This window comes from Hypoxylon fragiforme, assembly GCF_022984875.1.
Source record: "Hypoxylon fragiforme strain CBS 206.31 chromosome Unknown GGS25scaffold_2, whole genome shotgun sequence".
In the NCBI taxonomy this organism is placed as follows: Eukaryota; Fungi; Ascomycota; class Sordariomycetes; order Xylariales; family Hypoxylaceae; genus Hypoxylon; species Hypoxylon fragiforme.
This window is the reverse complement of record NW_026054757.1, coordinates 638,700-658,161: the sequence shown is the minus strand read 5'-3', so window position 1 is coordinate 658,161 and position 19,462 is coordinate 638,700. Positions and strand designations below refer to the sequence as shown.

General features: G+C 46.8%; 3 protein-coding genes across 3 annotated transcripts; all 3 read right to left on the bottom strand.

Moving 5' to 3' along the window:
• Positions 1-402: 402 nt before the first annotated feature.
• GGS25DRAFT_528858 (uncharacterized protein) lies at positions 403-2,150 on the bottom strand (the record flags this gene model as incomplete). Its single annotated transcript, XM_049265228.1, has 5 exons — positions 403-658; positions 758-901; positions 1,205-1,527; positions 1,631-1,830; positions 1,925-2,150. 5 exons carry the CDS (start codon positions 2,148-2,150, stop codon positions 403-405), a joined length of 1,149 nt encoding a protein of 382 aa, XP_049119720.1.
• Positions 2,151-5,519: 3,369 nt separating this feature from the next.
• On the bottom strand, positions 5,520-8,083 carry GGS25DRAFT_512765 (RhoGAP-domain-containing protein; the record flags this gene model as incomplete). Its single annotated transcript, XM_049262816.1, has 3 exons — positions 5,520-7,552; positions 7,633-7,788; positions 7,912-8,083. 3 exons carry the CDS (start codon positions 8,081-8,083, stop codon positions 5,520-5,522), a joined length of 2,361 nt encoding a protein of 786 aa, XP_049119719.1.
• A 6,641-nt stretch (positions 8,084-14,724) lies between these two features.
• GGS25DRAFT_108522 (Serine/threonine-protein kinase ATG1) lies at positions 14,725-18,194 on the bottom strand. Its single transcript, XM_049256020.1, has 2 exons — positions 15,157-18,194; positions 14,725-15,102 (listed from the first exon to the last, which is right to left on the bottom strand). The coding sequence occupies exons 1-2, from the start codon at positions 17,969-17,971 to the stop codon at positions 14,960-14,962; spliced, it is 2,958 nt and encodes a 985-aa protein (XP_049119718.1). The 5' UTR covers positions 17,972-18,194; the 3' UTR covers positions 14,725-14,959.
• Between the last annotated feature and the right edge of the window lie 1,268 nt (positions 18,195-19,462).

Sequence of the window (19,462 nt, the reverse complement as noted above, 5' to 3'; positions counted from 1 at the left end):
TGTCGTGGCTGCCATGTTTGTAGCTTCGTCTCTCTTGCCTAACTACTAACTAGTATACTAGGTACTAGGTACCATTAGGTACTTCCCAGACCAAGTCACACAGGTACCCAGAGACTTCAAGGTTCGCTTGGGGTGTGAAGGACTCGTTCCTTCAAGTTCTAAATACCTACCTACTGTGTACTACTGGGAAACACCAGCTAAGCCATTAACCCCTTTCAATGCATTGTCCGTATTGTGAATGTTCCCAGTTCCCCTGAAAGACTGGAAGGCCTCTGTACCACCTTCGCTACTATCACGATATCACTCTGAACATGTATTTAAGGCTTTTTGGTTGTGGGCTCTTTAGCAGCTCTCCATACCTTTTACAACATCCTTTTCAGCCTTCTGACACGTTTGACCTCCTTAGTGAAGATGCGCTTGCACCTCTACATCAGCGATGTAGTGCAAACCCCCAGCACACCGATAGCCATTGCCATGCCTGACATACGAGTATCCGTACTCACATCGTTTGGCCATTTCAAGGGCCTGTTGGATTTTCTCATCATCTTGCAGTTGCTTCTCGATATCCATCAGCTCTTTTCGAAGGCCATCGCACACGGCCTTCAAGTTAGCATCATCACCGCTGCTCGGGTTGCCATCGTTGCCACGGTTTAGCGCACTCTCTCAGCGGTTGATTCCGCGCCATCCTCCCTGTCCGGGGACCTACCTACACCAGTCTCGGTGTTGGGATGCGCTTGTGCAACGAACTCCAACTCACGCAGAAGACGGCCCGCGCATGCTTTTACGGTCGAAGACATGCGTCTCTTTGCCAAGGCGGGGTGTGCCTTGAAGGATGTGCTGAGCCCTCAGGATAAGAAGAACAGCGGCGACGGCGACGATGCCGCAAAGAGTTTTGATGTACCTATTGATTTTCGTCTCTGTGTGTAGGAATAGGGAGGGGGGTGATGGACGGATGGCTTGTATAACAACAATTGTATGTCGGAGGGTGTCATTTTATTCTAGATGTTGCGTTGGCCGTTATTTGAAAAGGGGGGAAGAGAAGTCTGCAGCTATGCTTTACTTTTTTATAGAGAACGAATCTTCATACTTAAAATACATAAAACTAAACAATGCCTTTCCACTTTTCAATGCAGCCCATTGCTTCTTTACCAAGTCTACACCTACCTATTCCTCCTCATGCAGCCTCGCCATATGCAGAACCCACTCCACCACCTCCCCCATCGCCGTGAAATTCGGGCAGTGGCCCGCCTGCGTCGTGTATACGTCGACCTTCCTCCCGCTCTCCTTCTCAATCAACTCAATGCCCTCCCTTTGCGCCCTGGGGATGATGATCCGGTCCCCTTCGCACAGCAGGTATGACACGGGCACGTCCTTGTACCCGGCGTAGGTCAGGGGGCTGGTGAAGCTGACGGCGGACTGGATTTCGGTGGCGTTGATGTAGGCGAGGTTTTCGGATTGGTTGGCGTGGTCCGAGAGCACGAGGGCGGCGATGGAGGGTTTGTCGCCCCAGTCGACCCAGCCGTCGGGCTGTTGGGGGATGATGGGGTTAGCTAGTGGGCCGGCAAGGGGGTGATAGGTAGTAGGTTGGTATAGGGGGAGGGAAAGAAGAAAGAAGGAAGGAAAGACTAACACGAGTCACGAAATCAACGCGGTTTTCTTCAGGCATGTCCCCCAGGATATCTGTGGCTGACGACCCTACTGGCGCAACGATGCCTGTCATGTACGCGAGTCTTACCAGGCCGCCCTTCTTGCCCTCTTTTTGTCGATCTGCCTTTATCACACCTTTGATCTTGAGAGCCTCGGTTATGGGGAGGCCTCCGTAGGAGTGTCCTATTAGTATTACTGCGAGAATTTGGAAGTTAGTAAGTTTTCTCATTTCTTCATATCTGTGGTTTCTGGTTTAGGTCTTAGGATGTTTCCTTACCATCTTTGCCCTCATCTGCCAGTCTGATAACCGCTTCAGCAACAGTGACGGCGTCGTCGTGAAGTGTCGGCAGAACCTCCTTATGAGGTGAGTCTCTGAAGCCGACGCTGGGGTAGTGTACTCCTGTGAGCTCATAGCCCTTTGCTCCCAGGGCTTCAAAGAGGTTGGTGTATTTTGAGGGAAGTGCAAGTGCCCCAGGGACAATGACGAATGTAGGTTTAGTCATGTTTGATTACACGAGTGTGGGCTATGTCTTAAGAGTTCGACCTATCACTACTATGTTGTGAATAATCTTGAGTGTACGGGTATTTGGTAAGAATCGAAAGGAATTTCCAGTAGGGACATCTTTCTCTCTTACGTCTGTATTTATAGCGTCTTTAGACATCGGTTCAGCCAGAGCAATGTGGATTGAACTCTGATCTCGAAGTTGTTCTGTGCCATTCCTGTGCAGTTCTATCTACAGATTGTCCCCTGTGAAGGTTGTATCAAAACCGGGGGTCTACATGTGCCACCAGACTATCGAATTATTTAGACATCTGTTTTCGGTGATATAATGCTTAGGTACGTGATAGCTTGGGATATAATCTAATTATAAACAAAGTCGATAACGTATATTATAGGATAGGTAGCAATTACTCTGTTTACCATTCTATACATAGATGGGAACTAAATCCTATGTTATATCATCTATTGAAACTATTTCGGCCTAGTGTGAATACTCATGTAGGCGGTGTTCATTGACATGAATACTTCCAGAATTAGAATCACGTTTCGGCGTCCACGGCTTACCAAAGGGGGGTATTGTGCTTGAACTGACTTGTTAACTTGCTGGTTTTAAGTCCTCTCCTCTTTTGCAACTGAATCTCTGGTGACAGACGGGGGATATGACGCTGGACTTTCATACAGATATCATACAACTCACATCTTAGGTATTATATACCAAGTATTGCTCTAATCGCACTGACTAAACCCTCTCCTTCATACTTGGTATATAGCTCCATAGTTCTTCACGTCTCAATCTCGTTGTTTCTATATCTCAGCCTAGGTAATCACATGGCAAAATTGATGTCTTCGATCTCCTTAGGGTAGACGAGAACTAGTGGGTAGAAGAGTGTCCTAACCTATAATACTTATGCCACCATCTCCCATATATATACATACCACTGCGTGAAACCGTAATCCGTCGATTGATAGGGATTTATGGTGGATCTCAATATCCATGAGACCCCGAGATGCCACACATACCTAGCAGTCCGTACTTTACGATGTAAATCGTACCTAGGTGGTTACATACCTAGAAAAGCGGCAGCTTCAAAGCGTGTCACGTGGACACCCTCAGCTTAACACATCCATCGCAGTTGTAAAAGCCGATACTTAGGCACTTACCTACACAATCACCAAATCAATTGAAAAGCTAAACTAGACGTGAATGAATATATAAATTAAGCCAATGTGATTCCTAGCGTTCAGAATATTTTCCCATACTACACCCCTATCAATACCCCCCCTATCGACCATTACATTACCTAATCTCCCAACTATACGACCAGCCCCTAAAACCACCTGACCATTAGCTCCTACAACCCCTATTCACTTAGTTAAGCAACAGAAGAGGCCGCTACTACCTATATGATTAATGGAATCATCCAAGATAATATACCGAGCAAGTGACAGGATAAACAGCGAGGCAGGCGGCAAATTTACCCAATAACCGATAAAGATATTAGCAAAAGATATGATATAAGAAGACATACATACCATCTTCAACCCATGATAAGTATCCCCACCCCTTCTCCAAACACACACACACACACACACAAACGATACGATGAATTAAACACCCAACATAACTCTCAGACTCCCTTGCTCAGTAGACCAGACCCGTAGACGTGCTCACACCCAGAACACACAAGCACTCAACCCGGATTTTCGTATAACTACACCCGCCGGGAAAGGCGAGTAAAGCGGGAGTGGGAGATATATATATATATATCCGCCCGTCCGTCTGGTCGTCACCGCAGGAGGTAGGTAGGTGCCTACCTATATAGAGAGAGAGCATTGAAGCTCCGACAAAGCAGCGACAGCAACAGCAACAACAACAACAACAACACCAAACCATCTACTAATCATCGTAAAATATGATATGTTATGTAGGAGTAAAGTATAGGAAGAATCATTCCCGACCTTCCCATACCCTCCTATCTTATCCCCTTACCCTCCCCTCCTATTCTCCTCACTCCTTTCTTCTCACTCTCCTCGCCTCTCTTCTATAGCTACCAACCTTGGAAAAAATTATCAAATTATCAAAAAAATAAAAAATAAAAAAAATGTATCGATTATCTGCGTAGGCAGGCATACCTACCTACCTACCTACCTACCTACTAGGTTAGTACCTAGTTAGTAGTCAAGTAATTAAGATGCTATAATTAATTAACCCACACCCCCCTTCTTCCAACTCCTGACCCCTAAACCCCTAAACCCCTAACTCCCGACTCCTCACATGCACTCCCAACTCCTAACATACCCCCTATCCCTTTCCAGATTAAAAAAAAAAAAAAAACAACTACACAATTAACTCCGTATCAAACCCCCCCTCCCCCACCCCAAAGCACAAAACCATTACTTACCCACTAGCAAGGGGATGGATATGGGAACTCCAAAGACGTTGATCGAATGTGGGATACGACCATAACAGCCTTACAACAAGAACAAGAATGCATTACGCCAAGTCAGCTCAGGTAAGGCCATGTCAGGCCGGGCAAGATTAGGCTAGGGCAAGATAGGGCAGGCAGGCAACATAGTTTCGGTCCTCGGAGGAAAAATATATTCCACATTACAACAACGATTCATAACAGAAACAAAAACAGCCGGCGAGACTCCCATTTTTTTTTTCTCTTTTTAGAAAAAAAAAGTCTTTGGAGGACGTACACAAAACTACCTGCTAGCCCCCTAAGGGGGGTTTTGGGTGATAGGAAGAAGTAAAAAACGAAGAATGATAAGGGGGTGAAAAAAAAAGGGGGGGTGGGGGGTATCCATGATGATGATGAAGCAGTTCAAATCCTATCCCTCCTTTCTTCTCTTCTTCTTCTTTTTCTTCTTCTCTCTCTGCTTTCCCTTTGCACTATCTCCCATCCCACTTCCCGCGAATACAAAAGCGGATGTGGGTGGACCTCATCGTCGGCTCTCAACTTCCCCCGAATTAAGACAATTATCTTGAACGCACATTCATAAACTTCGTCATCAAAACTTCTGATATGGGGGCAAATAAAAACAATCACCCCATCCGCCTGCCTATCCATCCTATCCAGCCATCCGTCAAGCAAGCAAGCAAGCAAGCAAATAAACCCATCTGCTCGCCCGTTCCTTTCGTTTTCGTCTGCCCCTTTTCTTTTTTCTCTCTCTTCTAGACAAGCAGAAAAACGCCCAAGATATCAAAAGTTAGACGGCACTGATTATTCTAGCGTTTTGTTCAAAAGCCTGCCCATCATAACTACTTCCATCGAGTTTTGCGAATAATCGCATTTGGTTGATTGACTAGCCTAATCGTCATACCCCAACCAAAACGTTCGCTACCACGGCGGGGAGCTTGTTCCTCCTAAGTATTCGAGGGCCTTTCGTTGTGCGTCGCTTGAGAAGGTGGCGGTGAGTTCGGTAACGGGACATCGTGGGGAGCGGGTGCGGAGTTCCGCTCGGGACCCGGTGTGGTGACCCGGGCAGGGACTGCAGCTGGCGGTGGCGCTCCCTTTTCGTCTATGCTACCCATGGTATCGACACTCTTTCCTCCGGCAGTAAGAAAGCCCTGAGTTTGGTCCCTCGGAGGAGACTTTGTGCGCTTGATCTCCACGTTCTCCTTAGCTTCACGGTATTTAGTCTTGATCCATCCTAAGGGTCCCTTGACTTCTTCCTTCTCTCTACTTCCCGCTTCACTCTCTGCGAGTGTCGCAGCCACATCCGAAGAATCACCGGTCCAGCTCTTTCGTGCCCTTTGCCCACTTCCTACAGAAGATGTACTCATTTCGGCGTTGCTGTTTCCACTCATATTCTGAGGGGGGTAACCTGCCATGTCTTCTTTTCGTCGGGATATGCGCCAGCGGCGGTTCTTTTCACCACTCTCCGCGGAAGGGGCACGCGCGGCCTCTTCTGTTTGATCGACATCAGATCCGTCGTTGAATGATGAGTGTAAGGAGGTTTGCGGTGAGGTTTTAGGCTTGAGTATGTTCAGCGTATGATGATTAGCCTCCGGCTCAGCTTGAACGGTAGTCCCAGATGGTACTTGGGATGCTCGAGGAGTTGGTTCTGATGGAGTTGAAGTTGCGACAGACGCGCCATTCTCCGAAATGGAGGGTTCCAAGTGAGGTATTTTGTGTTCTAGTAGGTTGTTCGTCGTAGGCTCATGTACCGGGGACATCGTCTCTGAATGAGGTAACGAGGCCGTCGAGCTTTGGGCACTCGGGTTAGTACTACTCGGCAGCCGCTTCTTGCGTAACTTATTGGGCTGTCGTTTTTCGCCTTCCGGCGATCGGAGAAAAAGGCTCTGGAGGTTTCTCTCCTTGAGGGGAGTGATTACATCTGCAGCAGGACTTAATAATCTTTCCTGGCTTCTAACGCCCGGTGGCGACCCCGCTGCCATCGGGGTGAGATGTTGCGATGCTGCTGGGGACGGTGTGGTAGCTGATGGTACTTCTTCAGCCACGGTTGGCGGAGCAATTAAGGCAGATCCAGCAGGCGAGGGCGAAGCGGGAGCCACCGCGACGGTTGGCGAGCTTTGTCGGGTGGGGAATCTTCCCGAGGGAAGATGAGGGGATTTCTTGGACGGAACGGTGTTGCTTCTAGCAAGGCCACTGTTAGGCGTCAGTGCAGGGCTACCAGGTGTAGATGCGCCATTAGACTGGAGCGAATGACGTGAGGAAGTTGAACGATTCCTCCTAATTTTGCCGTCTCTGCTGACGCTCTCGGCGCCGGCGCTTGCATTTGACGCAGATCGGACAACGCCAGTGCTACGACTTGGCGTCGCAGGCGTCACCAAGGTCGGCGGACCTTTTTCGATCTCTTGCTTAGTTTTCTCATCTGTCCCGGTGCCTTGCATACCAATCAAGAAATGGTCCTGATTCTCAATCAGGAAAATGATCACACACTGATTCAATCTGTACTCCTCCGGTGCCATGGCATGCTGTGGGTGCGAGAGCATTCCGGGCTGAAAAATGGCAGCCAGGTTCTGAGCCGTCATTCGATTCTCGTCGGCCTTGGCAGCGAAGACTGCGAGCAAGTCTAGGATATACAAAAGCAGTTGTCGATTGAGGGGAGGCAGCTCTTTAATAAGTTGTTGATACTTTGCTATAGCTTCAACTTCGTTAAAATTATCGACGAGCTGTGTGCCCTCGGTATCGCCCACAGCTTGTTTCGTATGCCCGCGCAAGGGGTCTCGGAAGCGCTCGTAAAGGTCTAGCGGCACGACGGGTTCGGGTAGGTCATTTAGGTACCGGCGAAGAACATTAGCAGCATCATGAACCGTGTATCCATCCCACACAAGCCCCTTGCCATATCGATCGGGTGAGTCGAATTGTATCTTGAGCTCTTTGATGCGCTTCTCGGAGCCGCTAAGACGGAAGATTCCCTCTATATTGGTGGCTGTGGTGTTGCTTCTGTTAGCGTAATGTCTTGAGGCCTGAGATCGGGCCTTATATAAGAATAATATAATTATCACCAACCTTTCTCTTTCAGAAACACACCACATTTGGCTACTACAATTGGCACGTATCCGTATATGTAGCTTTCGCCCTTCTCGTCAATCAGGGAAATGGCGACATTCGCGTAGGTAATGCTCTGTCGTAGCGGGACACCGAAGATACCCTTGTGCTGTGGTTCTGTTTGGGTGGCCATGTTAGTGAATACCCTTGCATCGCGTGCGCTTCTGAATCTTGTAATAGCCCGGAGGAGAATGCAGACGAGTTGGCAGGCCTTTGGAATGGAAGTGCGATCGGCCTTACCTTGAGAGTCCTGATGCTTTGCTCGAGTTTGGAAGCTCTTCCACCACGACTTCAAGTCTCGCTTGCTAGGGGGTGAGGCGGGATTATTATGACTATGATGATGAGAATGATGGGGTGGACTCATTTGTTGAGTTTGCTGCTGTGGTTTGGAAGGGGTGATGGCGGACGTCATGGTGTCTATGACGCGCGGGCGACGGTGACCGCGACCGTCAGCAGGGCTGGTTTAGTATGATGCGTTGTGAACAACGGATGCGCGCAATGTATTATTTCCAATATTTCCAGTATTTCCAGTCTGTATTATCTCTAGCAAGAGATGGACTTGTATCTTGTAAGTTGTAGCTTGTGAAGCGGCGGTGAGATAGTGGAAACTCGGAGTGTTCGCCGTGTTTGTCGTGTTTGGAGGGGGGTGGTGTACTAAGTAAAGTAGCGACACGATGTCGGTTGTAAAGGTTGCGTGTGGACGTGGCGGCGGGCGTAGTGGGTGTGAGATGGTGTATGGTGGTGGAGGGACTCTGGAGTTGCTGCTGGTGGGTAGATACAGGACAGTACAATACAGTATAGGACAGTAACTACAGTACAGTAGATTGGATTGGACTGGACTTGGATTGTTGATTGATTGTCGCTGATAACTAGCTGAAGAGAGAAAAAGAAAAAAGAAACTGTGAAAAGTGAATGTTTCAGGGTAAGGCCAGTAATGTTGGATAGTTGGGGAAATTGACGGCTTTACTGCAACAGACAATTATTAACGCATTCGTGCATTCATGAGAAGCATAAGGTGGTAAAATGTGGTAAGTGGTAAAGTGGTAAAGGGTTAAAGGTTTTGAAGATGGAGGAACTAGAAGCGAGTGAATGCGGGTGGCCTCAATAGTACGATAGGTGGGCTCAAGTGCTAAGATATTAAAAAAAAAGAGTCTCTTAAAAAAGATGTACCCGTGGACATGCGGGTAGGTCAATTAGGTCAATAGGCAGGTGGAAGTATGTACTGTAATTATTATAATTGTTGTAATTATTGTAATTATCTGCATGTGGTACCTATTAATACCACTTAATACCCAGTACTACCCAGTACTACCCTAGGTAGGTACTTCTATCCTGCATCCATGTAAGGAAATGACTGTTGTAGAATTGAATTGAGAGGTCGAGGGTGGGAGGTATTTGCTTGATCGCTCTTACTCTACAATACAGTGCTGGCTATTGGATCATTCAAGACGTGCATAAGCCCCTAGGTTAGGGCCTACAGTGCGTACTACCTACTTAGTACTACCCTAACCTAGGTATGTTAGGTACCTTGGATCCTCCTAAATAAAGTCACTGTAGCGTAGCATCTCACTTCTTCCTTCAATACATGTATTCACTCAAGAGCCCCAGCCATTGATATTAATTCAGTCAATTTAATAAAATTTGGTACATTTTAGATTTCACAGGTTTTATAAATTCAAGTGTCCATGAATACAGACTTAAGTTTCTTCAATTTCTTCATTCTTCTCCCGTCAAGTTGTTAGCCTTAAAGAGGCAGCTTATAACCTATACGTTGTAGTTGTCCTTCCCTTTTCAATGTTCACAATACTACTAACCTTAGTAGTATGCAGGCCCATATATCAACTAAAGCCGTCCTGCCGTTAGAACCCACCACCCACTGTATTGTACTTTGTGTGTGCTTGGCATCGTTATAAAGTCATTGGGGGTTTAACTGGACTATCACAATATGAAAAAAAGGGAAAGGAAAATGAAGAGGAAGAGGAAGAAAGTGTTGACATAGTATAAACCAAACCATCTCGAAGATATGCCTGCCTCGGACACACAAACACACAAACACACACACACACACACACGTAGGTAAAATGTTGTATGTATCATAGCGGACTGTTTTACTAAACGTCCAAAGGCCCGGCCATTACTCTGGGTTTGTTCCCCCTTTAACACATGGCGTTCCCTCATTTGACACGGCGTAAACTCTCTTATCTCGTATCTGTAGAGATGCCATGAGGATAGACTCAATAAACTACGTTTAGCCAAGTCCAAGCCCAAAAGTATGTGGCCATTTAGGAGCTTCGCCGGTAAAGTCCACCGTACTCTAAAACCCCCCATACCGCATTCTATATAGACCATTCATGGTTGAACGGTTGGGAAGGCCGGAACTTTGCGAAGAGCCGTGCTAGAAACTGTGCTAAGCCTCCTCCTCCTCTTACTTCTGCAACTTCTGCATTAATGTTCTACATACATACATACATACCCGTGACATGAATGGATGTTATGTTATTCAATGTTCTGCCTTGCTTAGTACCTACTTCTAGGCCTACATACCTATATTATGTACATACATGTATGTATGTATGTAGTAGCATCCCGTGAAGCCTGGCCTGGCACGGGAACAAAGATCTGACCTTGGAAACTAATGGTAGTAATCAGGGGGGATTTGGGGATTTGGGGGGTCTAGATGGCACCTGGTACTTCTAGACTTTCTCGTATCCTTCTAAACAGGGTTGGCATTCTTTGTCTGAAACATGGTTTAAGCTGCATTTGAACTTTCATTCTCTTGCTTTCAATGCATATGATGATGGTGATGCATATCAGTGATGATAGCAAATAATACATAACAGTCAAGTTTTCTCGGCAGCTATAATTAGATCCCTACCTACCTATATGTAGGGCTAGATATCACATGAGCTACTCTCAGCCATATGTAAGAGGTTGCTTCGGCGTCACAGCTTTGACAACACCAGCAGCTTAAGCCACATAGCAATAGTTGAATATGTAACTTATAGGTAGTTATATACAATACAAATATTACATACCAAGTCCTCAACCAATAAAGATCTTACGTACCTGCAGTCAGCAGGTCCCTCCCTAAAGCCAGCCGAGCATCAGCATCAAAACACAACACAACACAACTCAACTATAAACTTGCAAACATTGAACTTGCGTTGCCCGTTGCCACCTTATTTTCTGTTTTACCTATTACCAGCCTATTGACCAGCCTACCCACGCCGGGTAGTTTTTTTTCTTCATGCCTGTCAGCGTCATACGCTACCCTTCATTTCCAAGTTTTTGATAGGACGAGAAGCCAAGGTCCTCCCCCCCTCCCCCAAAGGAGAGACATCCATACCTACCTACCTAGGACCTAAGTAGGTAGGTACATACTAGCCCCCAATCCACATCAACGGCCCCAGTTGTGTCTTATTCTGACAGGTATTTTTGTTACGGAAAGGGCTAGGAAGAAAGAGGAAAAGAGTGGACGGGGGGTTTTTTTTTTGACGGGCCTATTTTTGGGGGCTTTCTGTTTGCCTTTTAAAGCGCACATATTAACATTGATGATATAGGGATAGCTATCAATAAGTGCATATAATATGCCGACATGTCTGGTGATACCCTAGGAAGGCAAATAGCTAGCATACCTATAGGTAGCATACACAAGAGCTTCCGCCTGTTTCGTCCCATAAGCAACAAAAAAACAAAAAAAAAGATTCAATAATAGTTACCTGCTATAGTACCTAAGTAAGCACCTAGTATACCTACCCACCCACCAACCCACCTCTTTGTATCTATCTAGTTACCAACTCAGGTCCCAGATCAAAAAATGACGTCGTCCCCCCCCCCCCCCCCCCCTCCTCTCCCCTAGCCTTTTTTTTTCTTTCCCACCGCGTTACAGCGGGCACCAGATCTGCATCCATGTTGGCGTCACAGCGCAGCTCCCAGGCACCTGTGCACATGGAACGAAACGACTTGTACAAAGCTTAATTTTTCTTTTCTTTTCTTTTCCTTCTCCTAATAGTTATCGACATTCAAGCATTGCACGCACGCACGTATGATGATTACATACCAGGTACCTTGCTTAATGCTTACGCGCGGGAGGGTTTCCGGCTAGGTACTGAGGTAGGTTAAGAGGAGTAAGTTACATAGTTCTGCATCGATGATCGTCGGAATATAAAACTTATTATAGCTATTAGATAACTAATAATATGTAGTTCTTTCGAAGCTCAAGAAGAAAAACCCCACCATCTTTTTTCTTTTCTTTTCTTATGTTTTTTTTTTGAGTGGTTCTTGGGATCTACAGAACCGAGCCGAGTAACTATATTCAATTATCTAATTAATAACGACAGACCAACCTCGAAACTTACATAAACCCCATCGAGTCCCTACTCCAAAAAGTTCAAGTGCTCCTATATTTAGATCAGCCCGGAAAGCTTTGTCTTTATGTCATTCACACATGCACATGATAAACCACACCACACCACACACAACATACCCTAGGTTAGGTGATTATATAAGAAAAAACACACGAGGATATGCAAAGTCGCGCAAGCTTCCGTTACCCATTACTTATGGCCCCTCTTCTCTTTCGTCATCGTCGAAACTCGGCTGACTTGTAGACAAGGGGGGGCTGAGCTACTATTACGTAGGTTACCTAGTCAGTCAGGTACAGTCTTACCATATGTACATGTATGTATAATATAACCTGGCAGCCTGTGTACATAGTATATAAATAAATGGTGGTCACGGGAAGAGAGAGTCGCTACATATCTCTCCATATGGATGTCACCTCGTTACGTCGAATTTTGCCAAAAAAAAAAAAGAAAAAAAGAAAAACCAGGTTTAGTATTACAAGACATGCCTAAGACTTGCATGACATTACATGACATGACATTACATACATACATACATACACATGTGCACATATTTTACCCAGAGCTGGGTTGGTGGTAACTTGAAAGTAAACAAGCCTACATACCTACACATGTACATATGTAAATTAGTAGCTAAGACCTTGCGGCCCTCAACCTAGCTCCAAGAGCTTTCCCCGCATATTCCCCCCTTAGTAGAATACGCCCTATGCCTAGTACCGAGGGTATACATCTACCGTGAATGCTATGTATGTATGTATGTATGTACCTCCTTTATGTACTTTGCCCGCTGCTTACTATAGGTAAGTAGGTAGGTAACGTTGAAAAAGCAAGACCGCAACAACTTGAACGATGGCGATGACAAGAGGGGGGAAAACAAGAAAAAAGGGGGTAGATGATGATCAGAACAGACACGACCTGAACCTTTTACCTACCTACCACCCTGCCGTGTTACATATGTATGTACCTGGCACCGTTGACACATGCACAACGAACACCTACCTACCTACCTCCCTACACTCGACTATCCATCTAGCTGTCCGTCTAACCCGAATCCAGTATATAGCTCTCAAGCTTAGGTACCTACTGTACCTAGGTTAGGTTAGTGTAGTGCCTCCCTAGCTGGGCACCTACTAGATATCTTTAGTACCTAGATATCTAGTACATACATACATACTACTTAGAACTCGAAAGAAAGCCAACATACATAGCGTCGACCTAAGCTTCACCCGCCGCAATATAATATACTATACATAGTTAGGTAGGTACGTAGCAAAAAAAAGAAGACAAGCAATCCATGACCATCAACCGCAGCTACCCCCCTACCCCTTACCCCCCTACCCCCCTACCTCCCTAACAACCCCCCGCCCACCTAGCTCAGGCACTACAACACGCGCAGCCCAGTTCCAAGACGCGCAACTTCGTCATATGTACCAAACGCCGAAACGTGAGCTACCTCTGCCTGATAAGCCATCCCAGCCGTGTTATCTTCATCAAAGCCCATCAGAGTCCCCAAGAAGCAAGCTGAACTTGGAAAGACGCTGCTGCATACGAGGTAGGTAGGTAGGTAAGTAGGTAGGTAGGTAGGCAGGCACCTGGGCAGCTTATGTAGGTAAATAACCTACGGTAGGTAACTAAGTAACTAACGCCCAATTGAACCACCAGGGAGCAAAGCTCCTACCTACTCTAGGTACTAAGCCCCTTTCCCAATTGCCATTGTGTAAAGCACACCAATGCTATCACATGTGTAGTCCAGGTAGTCAGAATACTCTACCTGGTTGTACATAGAAAGAGCAAGTACTTACTAGGTATATATCAAGCAGTTCCTGTTTATACCTAGCACTGAATAACCGTGACACCCGACCACATGCTAAACCTTACGTAATACTTACAAGTCATAACCTTGGAAGTCACAAGTTACAAGTCACAGGTTACGAGGCTCTAATTTCCACAGTTCAAGTGACTACACGAGTATCTATTCATAGTAACGTATGTACTACAACTGCTACTACTACTACTAGACACAGTCCAAGAATCAGATTGAAAAAACAAAGCAGAGGGAAGAGGGGGATGAATAAAGATAAAAATGTAGAATAAAAGATGAAATACCGAGACACCGTCAATTTCCTAGTTGCTAATACGATGATGAGAACGGTAAGTAAGACTGCCTTATACAGATGTAGTTACAGAGGGAGTCGTGGTGCCAAACCACATGCAACCAAGCCCCGACTTCGACTCTAGCAAATGAGCCCGACAAGTCTGCTATGACACCGACCGAAAAGAGTAGAGGGGGGGGGGAGAGAGGATATAGAAGCAAGATACAAAATGACCCTTTTCCCTCGCCACGGACAGTCCCATGATCTTCCAAAGGGGGTATTCGGTCGTCGCAAAGAAACAGAAAACAACAAAAAAACAAACACAAGCAAAAGATGCCAGACATGTTCGGGGGGAACCCCATATCGCCCGTGAGTAAGGCTTGTAGAAGCCGAGAACCACAGAATCATTGGTGCCGTATATCCCCCCGCCTTTACGCCAGTCATTGCTACAGAGATGTGCTCTGTGCTAACACGCCAACTTACACCGAGGGCCAAATGATGCTCTCATCATCCAATAAGCATACGCCTCGAGACCCTAGAATCATTTCCTTGTGAAGGAAAGAAGGAAAGAAAAAGAAGAAAATGAGATGCCGGTTCAACGGCCACAATAGAAGATGAAATTGAATGCTTATAGGTGTAATGAAATTGAAATCAAGTTGCCGCCCAAAACGCCTGTTGATGAATCCTGTCGAAAACGATGAGACTAGCCATCGCTAATGTAGCTTTGATACCCGTCTTAATAAACAATTATGCAGGCCGCGGGGCGTACAGAGTTGTAGTGCAATCTTTTACGTGTCGTCATACGTCGTGAGAAATGGTGATCCCTTCGTGTCATGAAGTACCTGTGGGAACACTGCGCGGTGTAATATCACCGCTACGTTTTCGGGCCAAGTCCTGTTGGGCCTTAGAGGCATTGGCAATCATCTGCAACTTCTTGCGAAGGGATGAGAGTCTGTTATTGATCATTCGGATCACTTGGTCAAGTTAGCCAGCCGTTTTCCTGGTTTATAGGTATGGAAGGCACATACTTTTATGAACAGATTGTTGATCGTCCTGGTTCATTTCAGACGAACCTTCTGTTATCAAATCACGCTCAACCTTCGAGGACCCGGATAACCTGCGCTTTGATATATCCTCGTCGTTTTCTAGGACCGCTTCAAGCATGCGGATGGCAGTCACGTACGAGATTTCACACCCAGGCAAATCTTCGTTAGCGATTTCATTGATAGCAGCAGCACGGCTCATTTCTAGAGCCCTCTCGTACATCAGCTTTTCCGCGCTTAGACCTGCCGTTAATACGATACCTTCGGTACTAGAGGTACCGGCCAAAGCGGGTTCCATCTTGTTGTTTGCCGGATGGCTGGAATGATCATCTGGAAGCTGCTTCTGAGCGTCGAGTAGCTTGAGCCGCACTACCTCGGCCTTCTCTAGGGTTTCGTTGAACCGTTTGCGGACCCATTGCACTGCCGAATTTACTCTCGTTATTAGGTTCTGAGCGCTTACTGGATCGCGATTGAGGAAGTGCTGCGAGGAATTGGTGTCAATGCGGTTCTTGCGCGTCCACCATATGTTTGCGATGTCCATCGACTTGGCGAGAAGCGAAAGTGCTTTGACGTAGAGGACAAGAGCCTCCTCGGAAAGTGACACAATCGCTTCCACAGTGAGACCATCATCCTCGTCCTCGGCTAACTTATCGGCGGACACTCCACCAAGACCGTGGTCCATCGAAGGTGCCAGTGGTACCAGTTGCTTGTACTTGACCTCAGCAAACCCCCAAACAACATCGCTACGAGTTGCACAATCCTCAATGCATTGGGCAACCCGCAAGTCTTCATCGATAGGTCCACCTTGACGTCCATCAGTAATGAGACCGGCCGGAGCAGTAGGGGTAGGATATGCTGGAAACGCATTGTAGGGGTGTGGAGGCGATGTGCCTTTGCCAAGTAGATGTGTTGGATACTTGATGCCGAAGAATCTCAAACTTGCATCAGATATCGCATTGTAGATCGCAGATGTTGCGGAACTAGGACTGCCGGATATGTTCTTGTCATAGGAGCCCCGACGGTAATGTTCTGGTCGTTGTCTGCCTTGCGCAATTTGGAGCGCACTGGAAGGTTGAGCGGGGATTGCACCCGTCGTCGATGTCGGTTGGCCTTGTTGGGTAGCACGACGAATGATTTGTCCCGATCTAGGAGACGACGCCTGTGCTTGTGCTCCCTTAGCGGCCAATTCGTCGGCAAATGCATTCACCTCTACGTGCTTCTTCTCTACAACGACGTAATCCCGCTCAAAGGCGATATCCTGCTCTACTGCTGTTCGTTCGTCCGTGGCGGAGTGCCCAGGCATATTTTTACCCCTGCTAGTCTCCTCATACGGTGGGATTTGGCCGTCACGGCCATGTTTGTTGACTGAAGCGTTAGAAACTCCGCGTTTCCGCCGATCCTCGATAAGGGAAGGTCGGGCGGGAGCTGATGTAGATGGTATTGGGTATACTGGCCGCCGAATCCCAAGACCCGGAGCGATTTCATCTCGTGGGGATTGCGAGGCGCGCGTTGCACTTTGGAACTGTGCTTCCTGGGTGCTGTATTCGGCTGGGGAGGCAAGAGGCGAAGACCTCAAGGGCTTTTCCCTTGGCGAAGAAGAGATAATATCCTGACCAGTCGTGTCTAGATCGGTACCGTAGCGGCGATGGCTGGGCATGCGACGCGGAATCAGGTCAACCTCGTCACTTCTTGATGCAGCACGTACTTCCTTTGACGGCTTTCTTTGGATCTTAGGTAAATCGTCCTCAACCAGACCGGGTATGTCATCAGCAATGACACAATGGTTAAAGAAATTCTCGAAGCTTAACCTCTCGACGGGGTTACGCTTCAAAAGTGCCCGAATTAATGCTTTGATTTCCGGAGTTACTTGACATTCCCGCGAGAATTTGATCTGAGCATCGGAACTTTCGATCTTCCTTAGAAGTTCGACATGATTACTAGCTCGGAATGGTGGTTTGCCAGATATCATCTCGTACGCGACAGTCCCGACAGACCACAAATCTGCCTTGGCATCGTATCGTTCGTATCGGAGGATTTCCGGCGCCATATAGAGAGGGGATCCGCACAGGGTTTCAGCGAGTGACGTTGAAGGGAGCACACGGGCGAATCCGAAGTCTGCTAGCTTCAACATCGGAAGCGATTGCAACCCAACAGCCGGTATTAACGAATCGTTACTAGCGCTGAGTATTGGGCGGCTATCTTTACTGGTCTCCCTATATTGGACTGATGGGAGTAATAATAGGTTCTGGGGCTTGATATCTCGATGGACAAAGTTGCCCTCTCGCAGAAATTGTAGAGCACTGGCGAGCTGTTTGAGAAAATGTCGGATGACCACCTCGTGAAGGCCAGCGCCTGGTACACTAGGATACTTTCGCGCCATGTCGCAAGTTGCAGGATGTGTAATAAGTTTATCTCTTTTCTTAATGAATAGTGACAAATCTCCTAATTCACAGTATTCCATCATTAGGTTAATGTGGGTCGAGGACTCGACGCAGTCGTGGAGAGCAACGATGTGTGGATGCCTGAGCTTCTTGAGAATTTTGATTTCGCTGTACAGATTCTCCTTCAGTTTCTTGTTCAGTCGCGCGAGCTCGACGGATTTGATAGCCACCAAGGCGCCGGACATCTGCTCCATCTCCATTAGCTGGACTGTTACCTGCGTGTGACTCACGATCGTGGGGAAAGATTCGTGCAACATGCGCCTGTTCAGGTATGGAGTATGGGGTATCGCGAAAGAAAAAAAAATGAAATTGTTTTCGTAGCGTAATAAATATAACAATATACGATAGATAGATGACATGTTAAAGGGATACAAACCTTATGCTTGCCCATATACACCTGGGCAAAGCTGCCCTTTCCTATCTCAGAGCCAAGAATGAACTGACCAACAATATCCTCGCCAGTCCTCGTCCGACGAGAGGACGAGCCCGACGGAGCTCGATGGTCGGCCATAGCTTCCTGTGTGGATTGGCTTATGACAGGAAGCTTGGTTAATGTAGCCCGTGGGCTTGTAAGGGAATCGGGTTGAGATCGGTCGCTCGAGTATGCGTCATGTACACACACATTCAGGTTGAGCGAGGATGAAACAGGACGCAGACGGAACCGGTTCGTCGATGAGAAAAGGGGGTGGTAAAGATGCAACAGGCGGGCGTTGGCGTGAGTAAAGTCGAATAACAACAAGAAGCCAGTCAAAAGATTCGAGTGAGGCTTAGGATTGGGACCTGGATGTCAAAGTGGATGTAATTGATGTACTCCGTTAAAGGCAGGGTATCCGATAGGTCGGTCGGAGGAGAATCGAGGCCCTTGAAAGACAGGAACCTTGAAAGGCGGGGATGTCTGTGTCACTCTCGAATGACAGACACGGCAAGATTTAGGCCACAAGGGTATTGTTCCAATATAACTAATCTTTATACTCTTAATGACTAGACAACCAACTGAACTGTTGCCTTGTCTTCCCCAGGTGTTGAAGAAAAGGGACGAAAGAGTATCGATGCAGAGATGAGATGACGGTTGAACGACAAAGGTAGAGAGATCAGTCTACCAAACCAGATGAACGGTTACGTAGATTGGGGATGATCCAATGCTAGAGATGCTGGAGGTACGAAGTATCGATGTAAGCATGTGTGTGTGTGTGTGTATGTATGTATGTATATGTAGGTACAATTACAAGTACTACATGTACATGTATTTCATGTATGTGTGTGAGTATGTTATGTATGTAGTATGTAGTATGTATGTAGGAAACCGTAGATGAATAGGTGCCGTATGCGGTAGCTGTCGATGTATGTAGGGTGTATGTAGGTACCTTCTGGTGGTGGACAGGGGGTGATGGGAAGGATGGGGGGGTGGGATGTGTCAATGAGAGCTCGCGAAGATACTAGGCGAGGCAGCTAGCCTTGAACTGCAATATCGAGTATGGGGGAATAATGTAAATGTAGCTTTCCTACTAGTTGAGTATGTGTTGCATGTGTGATTTGGGTGTGGTTGGGTCGACCGATAATCAAGTAAATGACTCGGTCTGGGATACCAAACGTTGGTAAGTGAGTAGTAGGTATGTATGTATGTATGTATGTATGTATCTTTCTTTCTTTAAGCAACTTGAAGCATGTAGGCAGGCAGACAGGCAGGCAAGACAGGCAAGCAAGCTCGAGCTTCTCACCTCCAGTTTGTTTTTCGTTCAATGTTCTTAAGATAGCTCTTATGACTCTTATGACTCTTGCCTCTATTGACAGGGGTTAAAAACAGGCAGGTATGTTGCTATTCAATGGTACAGGTTTGTGTACAGAAAGTC

What these genes read in the sequence shown, in the direction of transcription:
- GGS25DRAFT_108522 (XM_049256020.1), bottom strand. Translation starts at nt 17,971, where the DNA reads ATGTCATCTATCTATCGTATATTGTTATATTTATTACGCTACGAAAAC. An exon ending in TCAACAATCTGTTCATAAAA is followed by an intron (nt 15,103 to 15,156) that starts GTATGTGCCTTC and finishes AACTTGACCAAG; the next exon opens with TGATCCGAATGATCAATAAC.